The sequence below is a fragment of the Cyrtonyx montezumae genome, unplaced genomic scaffold (assembly GCF_038088225.1).
Source record: "Cyrtonyx montezumae isolate F1298 unplaced genomic scaffold, pur_monq_1.0 scaffold_2, whole genome shotgun sequence".
NCBI classification, from domain to species: domain Eukaryota; kingdom Metazoa; phylum Chordata; class Aves; order Galliformes; family Odontophoridae; genus Cyrtonyx; species Cyrtonyx montezumae.
Genome location: NW_027071936.1, coordinates 25,213,839 through 25,234,821, shown reverse-complemented (window position 1 = coordinate 25,234,821; position 20,983 = coordinate 25,213,839). Strand labels below are relative to the sequence as shown.

The following is a 20,983-nucleotide window of genomic DNA, read 5'->3' as shown; positions in this document are numbered from 1 at the left end:
TCCAGAGCACACTGATGGGGTAAATGCAAAACAAATTAAGCCCCTTTCACATCTGGCTTCTTGTGAACAAATGGAAAGCACTGCCATCGCCCCTAAGCCTCTGCTCCTCCCTATCCAGAAAATCCCTTCCCAGAGTATTTCTGATACAGGAAGTCCATCTTCTGCAGTGCTGACAGTGGAACACATTAGAAAGCCTCACACACTGCTGATAGTTTCCTGGAATAATTTGTTGGGAAATAAAAAAAGCACAACACCATTTGTTTCTGTGGTTAAAAACTCCAGATTTGTTGTTATTGGTTTTAATTAAGGAACTGTTAATTTGATTTGATTAAAGTCTAATCAGAAAACAGCATTGGACTTGATGTTCTCTGAGGAGCACATGCATTACTGATGTCTGTTCAATTAATTTCAGGCAGTGGCTGTAATCATTTTCAGCTGAGGAGGTACCTAGTTCACCTGCCAAGGGAGAGGCCTGGTCTTGAGCGGGTAGGTTTTCTGCAGATAAAAAGCAAAGAACTAAAAAAAAAAGGTTTTCCCTAAAAAATAATAAAGCATTTCTGCCTAGAGCTTTACATTCACACTTTAGCTCAGTAACTGTGAAGAGTCAGATGAAAAATGCCTAACCTAATTAAAATGCCAGCTGAGAGACAGGAGTCATTTGTCCAACCCACCCTGTGAAATTGTTTCTGTCTGCCTTCTCCCCAGACAACCCTGTTTCTCTTCCCATGCAGTAAATCAGTACTTCTTGCTTTGAATAAACACTGAGGAGTCCTGGCCCACTCTCTTATCTCTTCCAGCATTCATTTTCTATTCCTAACCACCAGCACAACTGGCAGACCATTACTCCTAGCAACGCTCTTCTCACCATTGTTTCATCATTCCAGAAAGCTCTTCAGATGTTTTAAGGACTTGATCTCAAGATGGATGCCAATCATTTGCCAGAGTCGAGGCTCTTACCTGCATCTAGCATGGCAAGAAGTCACTTCGATCCCATGTGGAAGGACAACAAACCCAAATGGCAGAATACAACCACTACACTGTTTACCATTGCAAAGAGAAGAGAAACATCAGGGTTAAACAACTGTCTCTGAGACCAGACTGATGTGTTTATAGCTCACAGCTTCTCTATTGCAACTCCAAAAAGGATGCAAGACCCTGAAGATTCCAACTCCCTTCAAAGCAGGATTCAAAGAGAGACAAGTTGAAAATGAAAATCAACAAGGGCTGTTGCTGACTGCAAGCATGGCTTAATACACTGTGGCTACATATACTTGCAAAAAAGGAGAGAAGACTGTTACAGAACCATTTCTTTTACAAGTGCATCTCTAAACCCAAGGCAGCTCAAAGGCCAGGTACTATTAAGACTCCACATTTCACACTGTCCCTCTCTCCCCTTAACCAAACACATTTGCAAAGTGAGACATCACGTTCCTGTGTCAGTTTATACTATAACTCAGCTCCACACTCTGCACCAGAATAGCCACAACCGTGGATTTACTTCTAGCTACAGATTTCTGCACTTCTGGGGGATCTCACACAAAGGCTCCTTCCACTAAGCAATGCAGCTACTAGGTTTTTTTCTCCAACTTACACGTTTCTTGAAAGGGATCATCTTTAAAAAAGAAATAATAACAATCAGATCTTAGGATACACCTCACTTTTCTTTATTTTATCCAGCTGCAGGCAGCAGCCACCGGTCCAGTGCACCTCACAGTGCCCTGTAATCCCCTCCACTGTTCAGCCCAAGTAGGGCATCTGCCAGCAGAAAACTGATGCCAGAATTTGGTTCCTGAAGGTCTGACACTTGGTTGCCCTCTCACTAGAGAAATGAAAACAGTGCTGGAAATTCCTAGAAATATTATAAAAAGCACAGCACAGACAGCCTTTAAGATTGAAAGGCAATCTGGCAAGGCAATGCTGATAAGGCTACCTCCATTCCCCTTCCATTAAAACAACCCAAGGAAGATGTGTTAGGTCACAGTCTATGTGAATTGCACGTTAATGCCCATAGCTTCTATCACTCAGAATGCAGAACTGCTTGAGCACACCATATGGATTACAGCACTTCACTCTTCACCCAAGAAATGCAGTGATCTCTGAGGTGCCTGCCAGTGATGCAAACGCAGTAGTAAAATGGATAAGAAAATGATTTTCTTGCTCCTTGCCTTTGTTTGGAGGTACAGAAGCAATGCTGCCTGCATAACAATGCTGCTCCACCTCCAAGGCCTGGATCCCTTTCCAACAATTCTACCCATTTTAATAATCCTGCTGAGTTAGAGTCACAAATCAGCCACGTCTTGCAACATGGGGTCAGGTGAGGTCCCAGTACAGTAACTCCAAGAATAAGACAAGATGTCTGGCTGTAGGATGGAGTAAAAGGCCTCTTCTCCCCCCACTACAGCTGCCCCATAATGGTCCTCTTTGTTTCTTGACAGAGCAAAAGACTTTTTTCTCCCCAGTTTCTGCACTGCATCACCACAGGGCTCCCTAGGGCCTAACAGCATCCCTCAAGACACCTCTCAGATGCTGCCTAGTGTTCCCTCTGCTCACAGACCTACTCCTCGACTCTCCACCTGGATGTGAAGCATGTTTAGGAAAGGACTGCTCCTGCCACCTGCACAGACTGACACATGCAAAGCTGCTGCTTCACAAGCTGCCAGCCAGGACGCAGCTTTGTTAGCCCCCAGCAAGCACACATACACTCAGGCAGTCCCAGGTGCCACCAGCAGGCATTGGTCCTCAGCTGGGTGCATGCTCTCACCACACCTGCTCAAACATGCTCCTAGGGGCCAGCCACACACATGCTCCTGATTAGCATTCAGGAAAGAGGCCACGTAAAAGCACTTCTAAATCACTTCTGATTACCTTTTAAGGCATACGCAGCTACACTAAAACCCACTGCACTAAGTGACTAGGGAAAGAAATGGTTGAAGTGAGCCGAAGCCACAGCAAATGCAATCTGAATTAAATATGCTGCCAATCCTGAGCTTGTCCGGTTGTTCGCAAAGTGGGGACACGATGACGTACTTGTTTTGCTCTGCAGCCACACAGCAGGTATTGGTGCCAGCCTCACCAGATCATCACTGTGCCACCATACATCCACTGCACGTGACAGCCCCACAACAAGGCGATGCCGCAGCATTGTGCCTGGGGCAAACCAAAAGCTGTGCGCAGGCAACTGATTTAGAAGTGCCTTGAGTTGGCCCAAGCAAACTTCACACAGAGCATTCACCACGAAGCATGCACAAGTAATAAGTGAGTTTGAAGTGAGATATCGAGCCAAACCCTCTACCCCCCACGCCTGCCCCTCCCCTTCCAAGCGCAGACCTGTTCTCTGGGATGCAGGAAGGTCACTGGCTGCAGGCAGAGTACCTGTTGGTCCAGTCGGTAATGCATAAGCCACAGAAGTTGCTGGAAGTCCTGGCCTGCCATGCTGAAAGGATGCACCAGAAGGAGGAAGAGGGAAGGAAGAGGCAGGATTCAGGTTCGTTGGGGAGGGCTGAGGCTGCCCAGGGTACAGCTGGGAGGGCACAGGGTGGGCAGCAGGCAGGTGGGGAGGGTTGGTGTTAGAGGCAGGGCTTGGGTAAGAGGCTGAAGCAGGGGCAGCAAGAGGCTGCTGGGGCTGATAGAGAGCTGCTTCCCCCGTTCCAAAAGAGTACTGCTGTGTGGCCTGATACACTACAAATGGAAAGAAGAAGAAATTCAGTCAGTAAGTTCAGATCACGTGAACAAGCTTCCTTCTTGCCCCTTCCCCTCAAACCACTTACCTGCACAACATCATCCCAAGCTCCCAGAACACTGTCAGTCACCTGAGAACCACTGCATAAAACCTCAGCATGCTTTAGGGAGCAGGGAGCCAGAAGGTCCTCATCCCCTGGAACGTCAGTAAGGGTGTCCCAGCCACAGGCAGATGGGGGTGGATCCCTCTTGGGGAACCCAGTGCTGCTTTTTTAAGACCCATCCCCGGGTCTCTGACCCCAGTACACCTATGGGAGGGCTGGTGGCCAAGGAGCAAGCTTAAGAGCTGTCTATAGATACCTCAGCAGAGAAGCCATCATCTGACAGAGTGCCTAAGTATGGGCCCCACAAAGAAGCGGAGGTCCTCAGATGTTGTTTCAGGAGCGTTGGACTGGCTTGGAATCCCTCTAACCCCAATGAAGGGGCTGATATTAAAATGGGGGCACCCCATTACCACTCGGCTGCTCCAGCAGGGTGGAAGGAAGGGGAGATGCAGCTACTCACTCTGTGGGTACGTTGGCCGGGTGCCTGCTTGAGAGTACATGCTGTAGCTTGGAGATGTGGCTTGCTGTGGCGGTGCACTGGGGTTAACAGCACCTGGCATGATAAAGCCTGGAGGAGGTGGCTTGTCTCCCTGTGAAAAAAGATAGCAGGAAAGAGTAGGGGGAAACAGGATTTCGTTGGTGATGGTAACATAACACCACAGTGCAGACCCACAACAAAATGATCAGTTGGCACTTCGAGGCCGGAAGCTACCTTTCTTGTTAGAGCCACCAGCAGCACAGGGGCAAGCACCTTTAAAGGACTAAGTATTAACTCTGATGCTTCTGATTTCCAAGGGAAAGAGGGGAAGGAAAAATATCATGCTTGAAATTTGAAGTATCCCAAGGACTGGGCTGAGGTCACATTGAGCTCCCACGCAAAGCTTTCCAGAGCCAATTGTTTTGGCAAAGGTGAAAAATACATTAAAAAAAACCAACAAAGGATGCAGAGGAGCAAAACCTGAATACATGTGGAAGCTGCTGCTCCTTCCACCTATCCATAATCAGACTGGGTCATGTGCAGACAAAGCACTAGGGGGACTTATCAGGGTGGAGCAAGGGCTCAGAGAGGAATAACGAAGGTTATACCTGTGTGTCAGAGGGACAGCCTGCAGGAGGATGGCTGGGAAGGGCAGTGGGAGTTTTGTTACTCCAGGTAGTGACAGTAGGGGCAATTCTAACCTGAATCGAACAAAGAAATACCAATCATGGAAAATAGAGCAATAAAAAAAGTCTAGAGGATTTCACAAAACGAGATGCAAAGAAGTGAACAGAGAAAGGTTTGCATGCTGGCACCTCCAAAACAGCAAAAAAAAAAAATCACAGGAAGAAAAGTGCATTCAAGACAGCCAAAATCACTGTGCACTGAAGTGAATCACAGAGTGAGGGTTAAGCACACAGAAGAGGCAGCTACAACAGCCTGTGAAGTGAGTGCAGTGTTACACGTGCCAGCAAGCCAGACTGGCCACAAAAAGGGCTTCATAGGAGTAATGTTATCACAGTTTGCTATTGCAGAAGTCCCCTTCAGGATACTGCATGGCACTGAGCATCACTAATTGCTGCTAGAAATCACAAGTCCTGGGTTAAATTCAAACATATTCACACAACGCAACTCACATCAAGCTTCAGATGCACTAAAAAGTTAAAATCTGAACTAAGCTCGTGCAAAGGCGCAAAGATTCACCTTAATGCCCCTCCTTCCTGAGTATAGGAAAGCTCAGACAACTCTGGTGTGTATTTAAACTCTGTGCTAATGTTGCCATCAGCAGTACAACAGCTGCTGTGAAGGTCTGCATCAAGTTTTTATCACTGAAGTTATCTGAAAGGTTTGTCTACTCCCTATCATTTATTATTATTTTCCAGATGAAAAGCAGTGTGAAATCATATGCCAAAAGGAAACTGAACACTAAAGGCATGTTCCTATCTGGGACAATAATTAAGAAAATGCTCCTTCAAAATGTAGCAAGTGAATGTATCTGCTTTCTTAAAAGCAAAAAAAAAAAAAAAAAAGAGGATAAGACTTGAATGTCATTTCTTTCTGTTCTGGTTCACCGAAGTGCCACTGGGCACCTTCCTGACATGGCTCTACCAGCTTGAAGTCCCTGCTGTAGCTTGAGCAGGGCACGAGCTCCTTGGGAAACCAAAAGTGTTGAGAGCAACTCACTCACAGTGTGCTCCTGGGGCTTATGATACTCCTGGCTTTTAATCACCTGCAGGGCTTTCTTAAATCATAGCTTTTCTGAGGTCATAGGAGAAATGGGAACAGTGTTTTGAAAATCACTGCTAAGCTCACGCCATCTAGAGGAAATGCACTGTTTTGCACAGTCAAATGAGAAACAGAATCTTACTTGTTACAAGAAGGAAGGTCAGACACACAGGAAAAAACAGCTAAATTAATTAGCAGCAGTGATGCAATCAAAACCAGATGCAATTGCATTATCAGGATAATACTGCACAAAAGAGTTGAAGGCTCTGTCCCTTCTGAAGCTGCCTTGTTAACAGCCTCAAAGAGAGGCAAAGGGACCCACAACCGTCAACATAAAGAGGAAGATAGCAAAACTCAGCTTCACATCACCCTGTTCAGCCCTTCTTCCATCCTGGTCCCATTTTTCTGACAGGCAGTGCTTGAATGGCAGCACTGGGAGACCTCCAATGCAGTTCTGCTCTCAGAAGAGCCCAGTCCAGAGCTCTCCTGCATGGAAAAGCCAGCTTGCTCCACCACTGTGCTGAGGTTCTTCCAGCATACACACAGCCAGAATGAATTGTCCACTGCACTGCACTCTGGCAATGGCTGATATTCTGCCTAGTAGCCTGGTGGAACACCATCCTCAGCCTGGAGCTAAAAAAAGAGCATCTGCCTCTTTTCTACTTGGTTCTCTCCTCTCTCTCTGCACAGCTTCCTTATTCCCATACTCACCAGGTCTCTCTCCTCTGGTACAGCTCATGCCCAGCCCTGTCCTGCAATTGCCCCACTCACTAGCCATGCAGCCTATGCTACGCTTACTGTTTGCTGAAAGGCTTTCAACCCAATCTTCAAACACAGGCTGCTTGGCAAGGTGTAAGAGATGTTTCCAGACAAGGAACAAATAATCTCTACTGATTGAAGAGAAGCACAAATGATTATCCCCATAAGGCGTTTGGTGGGTACATCTTACAGCCCCAGCTTGGACCAAGAGAAAGGAAAACAAAGTGCTCTTGTCATCATTTGCCAGAACCCAAGTGTGATGTCTTGCACTGAATGCCAAAATCCATTTACCTGTTGGTAGTACTGCTGTGCTGAAGCCTGAGGCCCTGGCACCTGTCCTGCCACAGGGCCAGCTCGATCTTTGGGCAGAGGCTGTCTCTCGTATGGTGCCTTGATGGCCTCCTGTCCTGCTGGCAGCTCCCCTTGGGCTCTGCAAAGCCTGTCACGTAATAGCACGATGTTTGGCTGCAAAAGAGACAGCAAACTCGCTGCATCCCAGCAAGCAACTGACCAGCCACACATCAACAAACTGTGTTACTTCAGAAGCCTGATCTGCTTTATTTGACTGGAGTAAGTCTTCCCTGCAGGAGAAACATGGCTGGCTTACAACAGCAACAACAACCTTGTCAGCAGACACTTTCTGCAATGACAACCCTGAGAAACTAAAAGGTAGAACATGGTCGTGTACTTGTACTATTGCCAGTTGAGCAAGGTTAACACCCCAAGGGGGAAAAGAGGCACCAGCACATTCTGAGGGGCTTTTCCAATGGTAGCTTTACAGGTTAACTGCACTACACAGAAATCTTTGCTTAAAGTGGGCCTATTAACAGAGAGAGGGAGTACCAAGCCTGAAGGCCACGTACCTGGTCAGTGTTTGCAGGCAGGAAAGTCAGAGCTGAAGCGATGCTGCCCTGAGCAGCCAGGAGGTTGGCATACTGGCTCATCTTCTCAGCCAAAAGGGCCCCCACAGCGTTAGGGTCTACGGCCTGGGTGAGCTGTACAGCCTTGCGCAGGATCACCACTTTTTCTATTAAATCCTGAGAAGAACAGGTCAAAGAAAACAGGGAAATAAGAACAGGGGGCAGGAGGCCCCAGCTAAGCTGTTCCTCAGTAGCCCTTCAGGACCTCTCTCCTTCACTGAGAAGCCCAAGCTTCTGCATTACATTAGAAGATACTGCAAACATTCATTTACCAACATTAACATTCAAACACTTATGGTAACAGATTTAAAGGAGTGCACCATGCAGGATTTCAACAATACTTCACTAATAAGGAGTGTATGCTGACTCTTTAGTAATACATTATCATATTACCGTGTTTTTCCCCAGCAAAGTAGTATGTCAAAAACGGAAAAAATCATCACAAAACCCACCAGCTGCTGGGACTGTCAGGAATTTCATAATTAACAGGTAGACCAATTAGGACTATTACTCAACTGTGCTGTCTGAGGCTGCAGAACAACACAATTAGCAAGCAAATTGGAAGAGAAGTGTCTAACAAAGCCATCATGCTCAAGAGATGGCTAAGACTTTCAAAAAGTTCCAAGTGGAGAAAAAAAATCAAGTAAAATTCAAATTATTCCATTCCCTTCAATTTTCTAAAAATAGAGAATTACAGTATGGTCAGGTAGCATTACTTTGAGTTCTCTCAAAAACCTGTCCTTCAAAGGCCCTCAAATAGATGGAAGAAACTAAGATTATACCATAAAATAAATTATTCAAGAATTGCTTTATCTCACTGTCATCAATCCTCCTATTCTCCCAAGATATTTGCTATATGCGATCTTTCACTGCCGGAAACCAAATCTCATACATGTAAACCCCTGGAGAAAACACTCATACAAACCCTCCCACAGCTTCTCTCTCCACTTAAATCATTTATTAGATTTCCCCTCCGTAATGTCTAAGCAATCTATTCCAAAAGCAGAAACGTCCAGGAGTGCATCTACCACAAAATATGTGAGCATTCAAAGTCGCTTCTTTACAAAAACACCAAGCCCTACAGCTAGCTACCTATGGGCCTCTTACACAGGAAGTATATTAGCATGACCACCAACAACAGAGCAGACCCTGGGGCTATTTTGTTTTACAATACACTTTCTGATATCCTATTACAAGTTATTTCTGCTAAAAGTACTCATTCCAGAATCAGAATGTTTGCATCTTGATATACACACAGCTACTGCCTCCAGGGAGGTGACAAAGTCACCATCCCTGGAGATGTGGCACTGAGGGATGTGGCTACTGGGCATGGCAGGGATGGGTTGGAGTTGGACTAGATCATCTCTGAGGTCTTTTCCATCTGGTATGATGCTATGAACCAAGTTCTATGCTCAGCCATTTGATTTAAGCACTATACGATCCCCGTGCACTACTTCCTACATCTTTCTTCGCACAAATACTGACCTGAAGAGACAAGGGGCTGTTTCCATCCTGAACTTTGCTCCAACAGGCAACAAGCTTTTCCACATTGCCGGCACAAATATAGCAGAGACAAGCCTGTGTCTGCAGCAGGCTGTCCCCCTCACTCTCCAGCCTGTTACCCAGCAGATCTAAAGAAAACACAAGTCAAAAACAATGCTGGTTAACCACGCTGCAGGGGAAAGCTCCCAACACTCGGTGCTTCTCTGCTCAGCACAGTGAAAAGAGATACTGCCTCTGGGCTCCATCAGCAAGGACACACTCCAGCTTCCAACACTGATCACCTCATTCACACTGCTATTGGCAGTAAGACTTTCCTAAGGATCAAACTAGTGCACAGCACACACAGGAGGGCAGGCGTGCTAACTGATCAGTGCCTGGTAAAGATGGCACCTCCTCCGAAATAAAAAAGCTGTTGGTAAAGTGTGAAGAGCTTTTCTAAAAATTTTCCACATGCACTTCATGCAGAAGTGCTGCATGAGACTGCTCCCTTGGCTGAGACATCTGTCACACCAACATCTGCCTGCTCAAAGGCATCCCCTGTGCGCAGAAAACCAGATAGCACACAGGAAAAGCAATGCTCCAGAGGTTGCTCTCCTCCTCTGCAACAGTACTGAAGAACTATATGACCCATCAAAGCTAGTAAGGCATTATAACCTGAAGGACGACAGTGGAAATGCACAGTTTTGCACTAGGCAGGGTAAATATCATCATCCAGTCTGTAATGTGTCCTTACCACAGAGGGCTGCAAACTCATCTGGCCTGGCATAAGTGAGCACAGCAGCCAAAGCCTCTCTCCAATTCTGCAGATCACAAGACTGCACGATCTCCTTCCAGTTCTTTGTTACGACTGCTGTGATGAGCTGGAGCAGAAGAACAGACCACAGTTAAGATCTTGGTAGGACTTCTTTCAATACAGCATAATCTAAATATTCAAGTGTAATGCAAGCATACTCATTCCCACTGCATCCAGGGTTGTGGCACATACAGTACTGCAATTTAAAAGCTCCACAATACTCAACTCTGCATTCAAAAGGGTTCACTGAGAGTCACAGAACAAACTTGAACAACACAGGGCAATTACTCTTGCTATAAAATGTGCAACTGAATACAAATAACTGCAAGCTGGGACTGCTGCAGATGGCCTTCCCTCAGCACTGTTTTTGTAGATGAAGATGACTTACACCAAGTATTAGAGCCATAAACCTTCTACACGATGCCCAGCAAGAAGCATTTGTTTGTCAAATTTACTCTTTTATTCAGCTTTAAGCTCTTGGCCTCAAGTGTGAGGCAGCTGAAACCCCTGCTCAAATCAAAGCAAGAAACAAATTATTAGCAATATCTCCAGACTGGCTCTAGTACACCCAAGCCTTCACATATGCACTCGGGCTGTCTCTTCATACTTCCCCAAAAGTGAAATTCCAGGTTCTTTCATCAAAAACTTTGCTTCCAGTGATGCTGCTTCTCACAGAAGGCAGACTCGGCAGCTGTGCTGCTACTCAGTGAACAAAGCCCTTGTCACGCCAAGAGTTTCAGCTCAGAAACAGCTGAACAAACAGCAGGCATGCCATTTGGGACCAGAAAAGAAACAAACACCTGAACAACAACTATAAGGTCATAACTACAAGGTCAACACTTACTTCTTAGCACAGACAACTGTTATACTCGCCATGAAAAAGGATGAACTGCAGTAAAGAACATATCCACCACCACATACAGAGTTGTCTTTAGTTTAGGACAAACATGGGAAAGAAGCTAAATGGGTGGAGAAATCCTGCAGAGATTTCCCTCTTTTCATTTATCCACTACTAGAAAGGCAAACTATTCCTATCTCAAAATGGATCACAGATGGTGACCAACACAGTTCTACCTCCGGGCTGCAGTCTGTGTAGCTGGGTGCTCTAACTCCTGAAATGACCATACCTGGCAGCAGTCATCCCTGCTCTCAGAAAGACTCCTGTCTCCGTACCAATAAACTGTATTAAAACATGATAAATACTTGTGCTCTGAGACTGTGTGGAAGACTTGAGCATAGATCATCGAGAAGCTGGTATATAAAATGGCAAGAAAAGTTGTGAGGTGGAAAAGGGGTTGCCAAAAGTTGATGTGCATGCTGGTTCTTAACAGAAATACATACCCTGGTAATTTTGCTCTGTATCTTAGAAAAGTACTTCTCCTGTGTCCTAGAAAGCAGCTCTTGTCCACCTGCTATGGCCAAGATAATGGCATCAGCCATGCGATTGTCATGCAAGCAGAGATCTACTGCACTCTCGAAGTTACCAGTCAGCAAAGCTTGGGTAATCAAACCGTCCACATCTGCAAGACAGCAGTGCATTTTCAAATGATGATATAAAGGTATTTTAAAAAGCAAGAACTGGTGATTCTGTCCAGCCCTGCAACACCACGTAAGTTTCTCTGCGTAGTAATTCGATGTAGGAAAGCTATAACCTCTACACAATTAAACGTAAGTCTAAATATATAATTTTACCTCCACTGACAGAGATATTAAAAGTCTCTCTTGCAGATCCCAAGTCTTCAGCTTCTTGTTTATTGTCCTTGGCCCTCTAAGAGAGAGGAAAAGCAAAACTGGACATCACGGATACACTTGGAATGCATACATGTATCTTTAAAAAACCTGGCTCTTGCACTACAAGTTAAGGCAGACCCTCAAACTGCCAGTTGCCTAAACGGTCATTCACTTACAAGAGCATTATTATCCCTGTCATGTTGCAATACCACTTCAGCACAGCACAACCAACTTCCCCCAGTGACTGCACAAAGTCACCGAGAAAATCCTGGATTTGTCAAAGGATTCCCAGTGTATGTAAATATGCTATTATACAAGCACTGTTTTAAGAGTGTGATTTTTTTATTTTTTTTAAACAACAGATGCCAGGGTGGGGGGAAAGCCCTGAAACAGCCAGATTTACTGTCATCAAAGGCTTATGCAAGCTGAAGCGCACCAGCCTACCAACCACAAATACCACCGAGCGGACACCTGGCTCCTGGGTACTGCATTGTACAGGTGTGCCCAGGCCCACAAACACATAAACCCCTCAAAGCAAAACAACCACAAGATCAGATAGCCTCCCTTCTCTTCTCTTTCACTTCCAACCTCCACCTAGAACAGTCTTCCACAGTGCTACCTAGGTTTCACTTTAGCCTTCCAGGTGCAAATAGGCTGGCACTGGGATGCCAGTGGGAGCAATGCTGAGAAGCAATATTCCCACTGTCACAACTACATCTCTGCAAAGGGTACTATCTAGAATCAGAGCAGTAATAAGCTGACTGCTTGGTAATTATTAACCTGAGGGAGAGAAGAAAGCAGTTAGGAAAGGCATTTAAAAAAAAAGGAGGGATTCATTAGAGTTGTGGCAGGAGATCATTTAGTACCTGTTAGGTAAATGTCAGAGTGAGAATTACAGCAGATGAAAGTCCTTGGCTCTGCTGCCAACTGGACTGTTACAAAATGAACTCGTCCGTCATTGCCACCTAAAATCTATTCAAGCAATGGCTGACACTGATAAAAAAAATCCCATGGAACTTAACAAGAGCCCACGTATTATTCATTCTCAATAACACTTGTATATCCACAGTTAGTACCAGAAAGAAGGCAAAAAGATGAAATGCTCTTAATAGTAGCAAAGTAAATACACAGGAGGTCAACAGGGTTAGCCTAGAGGATAATAGATACCTCTCCCAGGAAATACTCCTCTGCAGCCTGGCCTTCATCTCCTTCATTCAGTAAAGGCACATCAGATTCTGCGGGAGCCTTCAGCAAAGAGAAAATGTCAAAAAAAAAAAAAAAAAGACAGCTCAAGAGAAAGAAAAGTCATTTGCACTGCAGAGAATAGCCACCTTCCCACCAAAGTCAGAGCCAGTCTGCAGAGAAACTGCAGTATATGTGTGAGTACAATGAACACAGCGGAAGCCCTCTATTTCCTTGCTTTATGCTACTGCACAGTAACTTCTCATCTTAGTTGCTTAAAAATGTGCAGCAAATCTTGTCTTCAACATTAGGCAGCTACAGATGACATCCAGACTCTGTTAGGCACAAGCAACGCCTGCATCCTTTGAGTTAGTCAGGCAGGCAAGTGTTACAGAAGAACATTCTCAAACCAGCCTTGTTTTTTCCCCTTAAAGCCTGGGAAGGTGCTGCTCTTGACACCAGCCAGCAAGCAGCAAGGCTCTGCCCTACTTCACAGGCAGCAAAGTGCAACGGTGGGTTAAGCACAGACAGTAAAAGGCCAATCAGGAAGGATATCCAAGACCCCTAACCAAAGCTCAGGACTAACAGCCTGCTGCTAGAAAACATGGGGGTGTCTGAATGGAAAAAGTATTCCCGTTTTCCTATGTGTGGAGTGGAACATGCATTTGCTTACCTCTCCCAATTCACCATCCGCACAACATTCTTTATTCAGATTCAGAGCTGATGTAATCTGAGAAGAAACAAGATTTGTTAAGGAAGTGTGCTTTTCCTTTAGAGACAAACTACTCACTGGTCTCCCACACTGCACAGCTAGTAAATGCAGCTAGTACACTGTTTGCACAACAGTTAACATGAATCTAGAGCCATTTCCTTTCTCAGTCTGATGATGGAATTACTGCTAAGCCCCATACACCCCAAGCTCTGATGGAAACAAAAGCTGCTCTGTGTCTTTAAACCTTTTATTGTTAATTTGAGGGCCTCAAATGTCACTAGAACTGCTGGAAACCAGTCATAAAAGTAATATCATAGCATACATGAAAAAACCCTCTGTCTGCCCTGACTAGGGAAAATGAAGCAGCAACAAACTGGTCTGGAAATTGGTTTCAAACACAGCAGGCATGAGGCCTTGGAGTAGGATTTTCCAAGGTACATAAGAGTTAAAATTCCCAGCTTTTACCACTTTCAAAAGCAAATCATGACTCCAGATTCATTCTGGGGCCCTTGAAAATGCATTAAATTTAATGAACAGAATTTAAATATAGGCAGAAAATACATTCGTTGGAGCTGTTTATTTTCATTCTTTTCCATTTCTAATTTTACAGGTAAAACAAAGGCTAAGTGAAAAAGCTTAAACTGTCAAAAACATTATTTTGTCTGTAACCACAAAAGTTTAGCATTTAAATTCATAAACAGTGTCATTTTTACGGAGACACTCTTTCAAAACAAAATGTTAGTTTGATACAATGGAAATGAGTCAGGCATTCAAAACCCTTCCATCAGAACTGGGAAAGCATTAGACAGGTTGCTGGGTTCAGCACTGCTAGCAGCTAAGAGCCAAAATGTGCAGAAGTGCACCACCAAGATAATAATGTTCTTCCATCTCTACTTCCAAGAAGCAGAAATTGCTTCTTGGTAACTCAGATTTTGCTTTTCCAAATGTAGCCACGTGTGCTCTTGGTTTTCTTTTTTTCCTAATTGTGAGTGGCATCTTATACGAAAAATGACTATTCAAGGCTTGTTGTGTCTGACCTGCTAAGTTTAAAATTTTTGTTTAAGTTTTGCTACTTACATACATTAACTTCACATACATTAACTATATAATATATTTTATACGCAGCCCAAGACAATTCCTCCTCACTCAATATGGCCCAGGTAAAACAAAAGGTTGTGTACACACAGCTTACAAGTTCTTTAATCAGAAAGCTTAAAAATAGATCAGATCCCAGGGTAATACAAAATTAGGATGTCTTTTCAATCAAGTCACACAAACAAGTTGTACCAACAAATATCAAGCCTTCTGGATGGGGAAAAATTTCTTATCAGTAGGGGATTTCCCATCAGATGCAGATTAGACTGTGAAGTCTGTTGTCTGCTTAGAAATTCTCATTGTAGAACTGTATTCCAAGGTGACTAATAAAATGCCTAGAGCAAACTGCAATTGCCATAAAAATTCCAAAATTACCCAAGGTATTCAGTCCTCTCTGGTACAAAGGAATTCTACAAATAACACAGATACTCAAGTCAGCCACGTTTATACAGGAAATCCAGCAACACTGCTAACACTTGTACCTACAAGCTATTAGGAAAGTTGAGGCACTGACAAATACTGTCTGCTGGGAAACACACAAAAAAAGCATTACATAAAAAATGTATTGTTCTGGAATAGCCTGTGAATATTGCTAATGGCTTTTACTAAATCCCACACATAAATGATTATGTCGATTATATAAGGCTGTACTCGACAGACAAATCCATCAACAGTATTTAACACAAGCACAGCTCTCAGGCACACTTACCTTATTCCTCAGATCGTCTTTCCTGTAGCCCAACAGCTCAAGGTATTTAGCACGTGAATCTTCCTCAAAGTTCACCTTCCAAAAAAGGAGACTAGATTGCAACTCACCATTTCCATACACTCACCCACTGCCTTTTCACTTAACTGGAACAAACACCCAATGACTGACAAGAAAGAGTTGGAAAATAAAATAAAACAAATAAATAAAAGCCTGACAAGGTCTTTAGTGAGCTGAGCACCTGAGCAGGAAGGCAAGATTCCAATCTGATTATTGCAGGTAAAAACTCTGCACACCTATTTCACTTGGGAACATTTTGGGAACAAATGTTCATAGTGAACACTGAGAAGTACTTACAAAGATGTAGTAATAGGGAATGATAAAAACAGGATACCGTGCCCCGGTCCTGGCTGTTCCCATGACCACCTATGAACCCTACGAAGACCCCAGGCCCAAAGGACCCTCATTCTTCTGTTGGGCCATCTGTACTGAAAGAGCTTATGGGCACCAGTCAGGAACCGTAAGTGTGGACTCTGACATCTCTTCTTCTAAAACACTAAGGTGGAGAAGAAATCCTTACTGCAGTGGCTTTCCCCATCGATGAGGACCTCCTGGACTGCTCTCACTGTTACCTTTAAGAAGGCCCACACATTTTTCTCAAAGTCAGCCTGGGCCATGTCGATTTTCTTCTGGCAGTAGCTGACAAAGCCTTCGGACTGCACAGCCTCCTGCAGCTGGGTGGAGCGTGCCAGGAACTCCCTCTCTGTAACAACCTGGCTCACGTAGACATAGTGATGCTGCTGCTGCTGCTCGATGCCTGGCTGCTGCTGAGGCTTGGCATTCTCAAATGTAACCAGCTTGCCTCCAAACTGGAATGAAGAAATATGTGCAGCATGTAAAAATGCAAGTATACACTTGGGTGTATGTGAAAAAAACATGCATACATACACATGCATGCACATGTTTTCATTTGGTACATAAGAGCTCATCATTCCACAAACATTTCTAACTGATTTTTTTCCCAGCACCCCACACTGCCATGCAATAAAGCAGCTTGCTGGATAAGCACATGAGACTTGAGGAATGGCTTTGAGTATTTTGCGTTACAGTGGAGTTGTACAGGTTGAGGCTGCAGTTAACCTCCTTCATTGCAGCCCATGCACTGCTAGGCCTTGAATTTGTGATCAAAACAGAGCTGACACCACGCCCCTGTTTCAGCAGTTGCTAGATCACAGTTACACCATCAGTCTTCAGTTTCTCAACCTCCCCCTCCAGCAATGAGTGGAGGAAATGGGGGGACATTCTGAGTTAAGGCATTTCTCTTCCCAAGTACCCATTATGCATGATGAAGCCTGCTTCCTCAATGCCTAAACACCTGCACGCTAGTAGAAGAGGTGAATGAAATCCTCCCTCTCCTTTGCTTCCACATGCAGCTTTTGCTTTACCTATTAAACTGCCTTTATCTCAATTCATCAGTTTTCTCACTTCTGTCCTTCTGATTCTCTATCCCATTCCAATTGCACGACAGTCAGTGAGCAAGCAGATGAGGCTCAAGGGTTTGCTGGGGTTAACCCACAACACACTATAAGGCCCTACGCATCATTAAATAGACACTTAAGTATCCTGTGTACCTTACTTACAGCAGCTTGTTTGCAAATTCAAAGTACTGAGAGACAGACAGTGAGTTGAATCAACATTTAGAAAGAAATAAAAAAAGGAAAAAAAATCAAACAGTGCTTATAATATTATTTCATTTTATAGCTTAAAGTTAATGGAAAAAGGCCAGACCGAAGTGAGTATTTGAAAAAGCAAAAACCCTGGCCTACAGAAAGGCTGACAAGCTGGTTCCTGGAAAACCAGGACAAGGAAATAAACAGTGTTATAAAAGGACACAGCAGTCAGTGGCTAGGCAATATTGCTTCTATATGATGGGAGAAAAGCTGCATTTAATTTGTGGATGAGATGATGAATAAGCAGACAGACTGATGAAAACAAAGGCAGTATTTTGGCACAGGAATTCATTTCAAGTGGACTTCCTGCCTAAAAATCTTTAGTTCTCTTGGGAAACAGCTTCAGAGTCAAGACAGCAAGGCACTGGTAGAGCTGAAGAGCACGTGACTGTTCTCATGTAAAGGAAGGCCTTGCTTGCTTTTCATACAGCTTCTTTGCAACTCTGATGAGAGGAGCCTGGGACCGTGTGCTGCTCCAGGGGCTCCAGCTACCTTCCATCAGAGCTTACCTCGTTACCTTTCTCCACAATGAGTAACATAATGCCTACAAACTGCACTGAAACTTCAGCAAGTTGCCCAACTTGTCTCTTCCAATAATATATTTGTTTATTCAAAGTGAACACTACACAAATAAACACAAATAACTAAGTTCCAAAACAGAAAGAAGTTCTTTTGGCAACACAATCACTCCCCACTTCTTTCTCCAAGCATTTTTGTCATGCTGTTGCTGGCACGCTGTCCCAAATGCCCAGTCCAGATGCTGCTGTGAGCATCTCCCACCAGCAAACGGGGCACACTCTCATGAGGTGCAGCACAATGACAAACTCTTCCAGATGTGCTTTGCAGATGCCACCACTACCTATCTCCTTCCTGCCCAGCCAGCCATCCCAGCCACAATCCCTCCTCACCGAGAACGATGCTCCCACAGGTCGCCGGATCCATTTGGGGGGTTTCTTCAGGGGCAGAACGACACTCTGCGGGGCAGTCTGCTGGGGAAGCTGCAGGGGTGGGAGAGGCTGTCCTGTACCAAACGGGTCAAGGTTTCCAAATGAGGATGAAAGCTTGAAAAATAAAAGGGGGTGGAAAAAAAACTGGAGTAAGACATCATCTTCAATAAACTAAACTATTCCTCTTTTTCACAGCGGATTAGTACTCCTGCAAGCACATAATTCAAACATCCTCTGAAGGCTTCCCACAAACTCATGCTATTTCTGGCCATTTTCTTAGCTGCATGCTTCTCAATACCTGGTCAACGTGCTTCTGCCTCAAGCCGTCCGTGCTGCCTCCCATGATAGAGTAAATGCTGATCCGTCCATCAAATGAAGCTGCAGAGAGGATGGCAGGGTTTCTGGGACACCACTGGATATCAAAGCACCACTGCATGTTTGTGGGCAACTCATACAGCACCTGGTCAGCAAAAACAAATCCAGCACATCAGAGCTTTATGAAATATCATGAGCAGCAGCAACAACTTCCCTGTGTGCCCCAAGATGGGGCTGCTCTTCTTGCTCTCCAGAAGCCTCCACGTCACCCTCTACAAACTGACAGTGGGCAGGACACGACAATCCAACACCACACACCACTGCTTTATCTCCTATTTCCATTGTTTTTTCTGTTTATCCCACACGTGATCAGCTGTGCAGGCAGTGTATGTCTGTGCAGCATGTGCAGCTTTGACTTGGCTCTCTGTGCATCGTGATCAGGTGCTGGGACCCACACTAACTGATCCAGAAAACACGGGAATGCACCCAGGCTCCAAAGGCAGTTTGTTCTGGAGGATAACTGGAAAGTTAAAACCTCTGCTCTTAGTAGACAGTTCCCTCCTGCCCCGGAACAGACAAGTTTACCACTGCAAGAGGTACCAATGAAGTAAGAAATTTTTCTCTGCTCGTCTACTAAATTTTTCCTGAAGAGGCCAAGTAGTAGCTGTCTTGCTGTCTCCTTGGAAAATGCTTTTGTTTTAAATCAAAATATGCAGTATAAATCATCCAAACGCTCAGAACCCAGACTGGATCACACACAGCCTGCTTTGGCAGGGGCCTGGACTTGATGATCTCTAGAGGTCCCTTCCTACCCCTACAGTTCTGTGATTTGCCACTCCACCTTTCGCCTTCCACAGCTTTTGCACTTCTGCAATCATGTTTGAATTCTGGCAACACATCTCTCTCCCTGTCCTTCAGCATTATCTTGCCCACACAGCAGGCAAGAAGTCTTCATTGCAAGAATTGGTGAAATTGCTTGAAAAAAAAAAACTGTTCTTAAATTGCTACTTCACATAAGTAACCATGACACCTACAAACAAATAGTTTTTAGTAAGCAGCTTGCATACACTACCTCGCCTGTGTTAGGGTTTGAACACAGTATTTTAGCATCCTTCCCACAGCTAAGTAGCAGCTCTGAATCTGCCATACTCCAAGCAATGGCCAATATACCCCTGTGTGAGAAGTCACAACCAAGTAACAGATTAATATAAATGCAAAATGTTATCAAAGCATGTTTATAAGCAAGTTGCTATGGTAGCTGAACAAACTACCTCAAAATGCCCTCCCCACTCCTTCCTCTGTTAAAGACCAGGGTTTTCAATGTTATCAGCATTTGATACATCAGAAGAGATGCTTTCTATTTTTTTTTTTTTTGCATGAGTAGCTATAAAAGTGCAGCCACTATATATGAAAATCTAATTCAACACTTCTATACACAAATATGGACATCAATGCACTCAAATAATTTGATTACCTGTACCATCATTAATGCATCTTACACAAATCTATAGGTAGGAACAGTGACTATTAAGTCTGACAGCTTTTAAATAGCAGAAGACTCGTATCAGTTGAGTCAATGGCAGCAATTTGGGTGGTAGCTGCAACAGACTCATTGATGTTCTTTATGTAAACCAAGCTACTGCTAACCTTGCAATCCAGCTGCCTCTCAAACAGGATAAAAACAAGCCAGGAACTTTAATCTTTAAGGGGGAAGTTATTTTTAACGTGAGGCCTGTTCCCCTCCAACCAGCAGCACCTAACACTGCTTGCTGCTGGAAAGTGGCTCCAACTAAGTGAGCATTCCCAGGGAACTACACAAAGTGAGATGTACTGCTACAGTCATCAACAGTGTGAACGTTACAGAGCAGTGGGTTGCAAGAGTCATACCTTGTATGGCTTTCCAAAACACGCAGTGGTGAGGAGGTAAATCTAAGGTCCCACATCTGAATCACAGGTAACCTGTCATCCTCTGAAGCCAGAACCATCTGGGTAGCAACATCAGGGTGCCACGCCAGCCCCGAACAGTGCATCTGAGGGATAACATTGTACCACAAGACAGAGTAACAACACAGCGCTAAAGGACAGAAGGACAGCAGTCTAAATATATCTAAGTGCAAGGAAAACACAGTCTCAAGTAAGACACACATCTGCAGCAGTACTTCTGGACGTTGCTTCTGACTGCACTCAGATTGGGATACTGTTCTTAAGGCCCTTGTTCATAACTCTGTTTAATCCAAGAATAATGTAAAGGTATCTGTACAGAGTTTTTTCACTGCTCTAGTATTTATTGGTATTTCAATAAAAGCCATCATTAGGCAGAGGCTATCATCACATGAACACTTCATCACAACACCACAACTATATGATGAAACCAGCTTACAGTACTGCTACTACATCAAGGAACAGCTATGTAAAATCTGAAGTTAGGGAGCTTATCAGAACAAGAGTGCAGTGACTGAGCCACTATTTCAGAAGCGCACACACGTAAATTTTGTTCTGAACTCATTACATCTTCAGTGTTATTGTAGCAATACTCAATTATAAATATATCAAACCATAGAAGTATTTCCCTCTCCACAAACAGGCTCTTTTGTGCATTGACGGT

At 44.3% G+C, this 20,983-nt stretch overlaps 1 protein-coding gene across 8 annotated transcripts in view; it reads right to left on the bottom strand.

The window, feature by feature from the left end:
- Positions 1-20,983, bottom strand: part of SEC31A (SEC31 homolog A, COPII coat complex component) — a 32,752-nt gene that overhangs the window by 6,629 nt on the left and 5,140 nt on the right. For 2 of the 8 annotated variants that reach the window (XM_065736653.1, XM_065736654.1), the window contains exons 7-22: positions 20,266-20,408; positions 19,451-19,550; positions 18,362-18,523; positions 18,025-18,177; positions 16,019-16,255; positions 15,390-15,464; positions 13,547-13,603; positions 12,859-12,936; positions 11,653-11,728; positions 11,302-11,480; positions 9,901-10,027; positions 9,150-9,295; positions 7,608-7,781; positions 7,036-7,209; positions 4,243-4,372; positions 3,328-3,678 (exon numbers count right to left, since the gene is read on the bottom strand). In XM_065736653.1, coding sequence (XP_065592725.1) covers positions 3,328-3,678; positions 4,243-4,372; positions 7,036-7,209; positions 7,608-7,781; positions 9,150-9,295; positions 9,901-10,027; positions 11,302-11,480; positions 11,653-11,728; positions 12,859-12,936; positions 13,547-13,603; positions 15,390-15,464; positions 16,019-16,255; positions 18,025-18,177; positions 18,362-18,523; positions 19,451-19,550; positions 20,266-20,408 — 2,362 coding nt within the window. Of the gene's footprint in view, positions 1-447; positions 496-956; positions 1,038-3,327; positions 3,679-4,242; positions 4,373-4,868; positions 4,962-7,035; positions 7,210-7,607; positions 7,782-9,149; positions 9,296-9,900; positions 10,028-11,301; positions 11,481-11,652; positions 11,729-12,858; positions 12,937-13,546; positions 13,604-15,389; positions 15,465-16,018; positions 16,256-18,024; positions 18,178-18,361; positions 18,524-19,450; positions 19,551-20,265; positions 20,409-20,983 lie in introns of those variants that run through there. The other 6 variants (XM_065736657.1, XM_065736658.1, XM_065736650.1 and 3 more) reach the window with 5 other exon arrangements.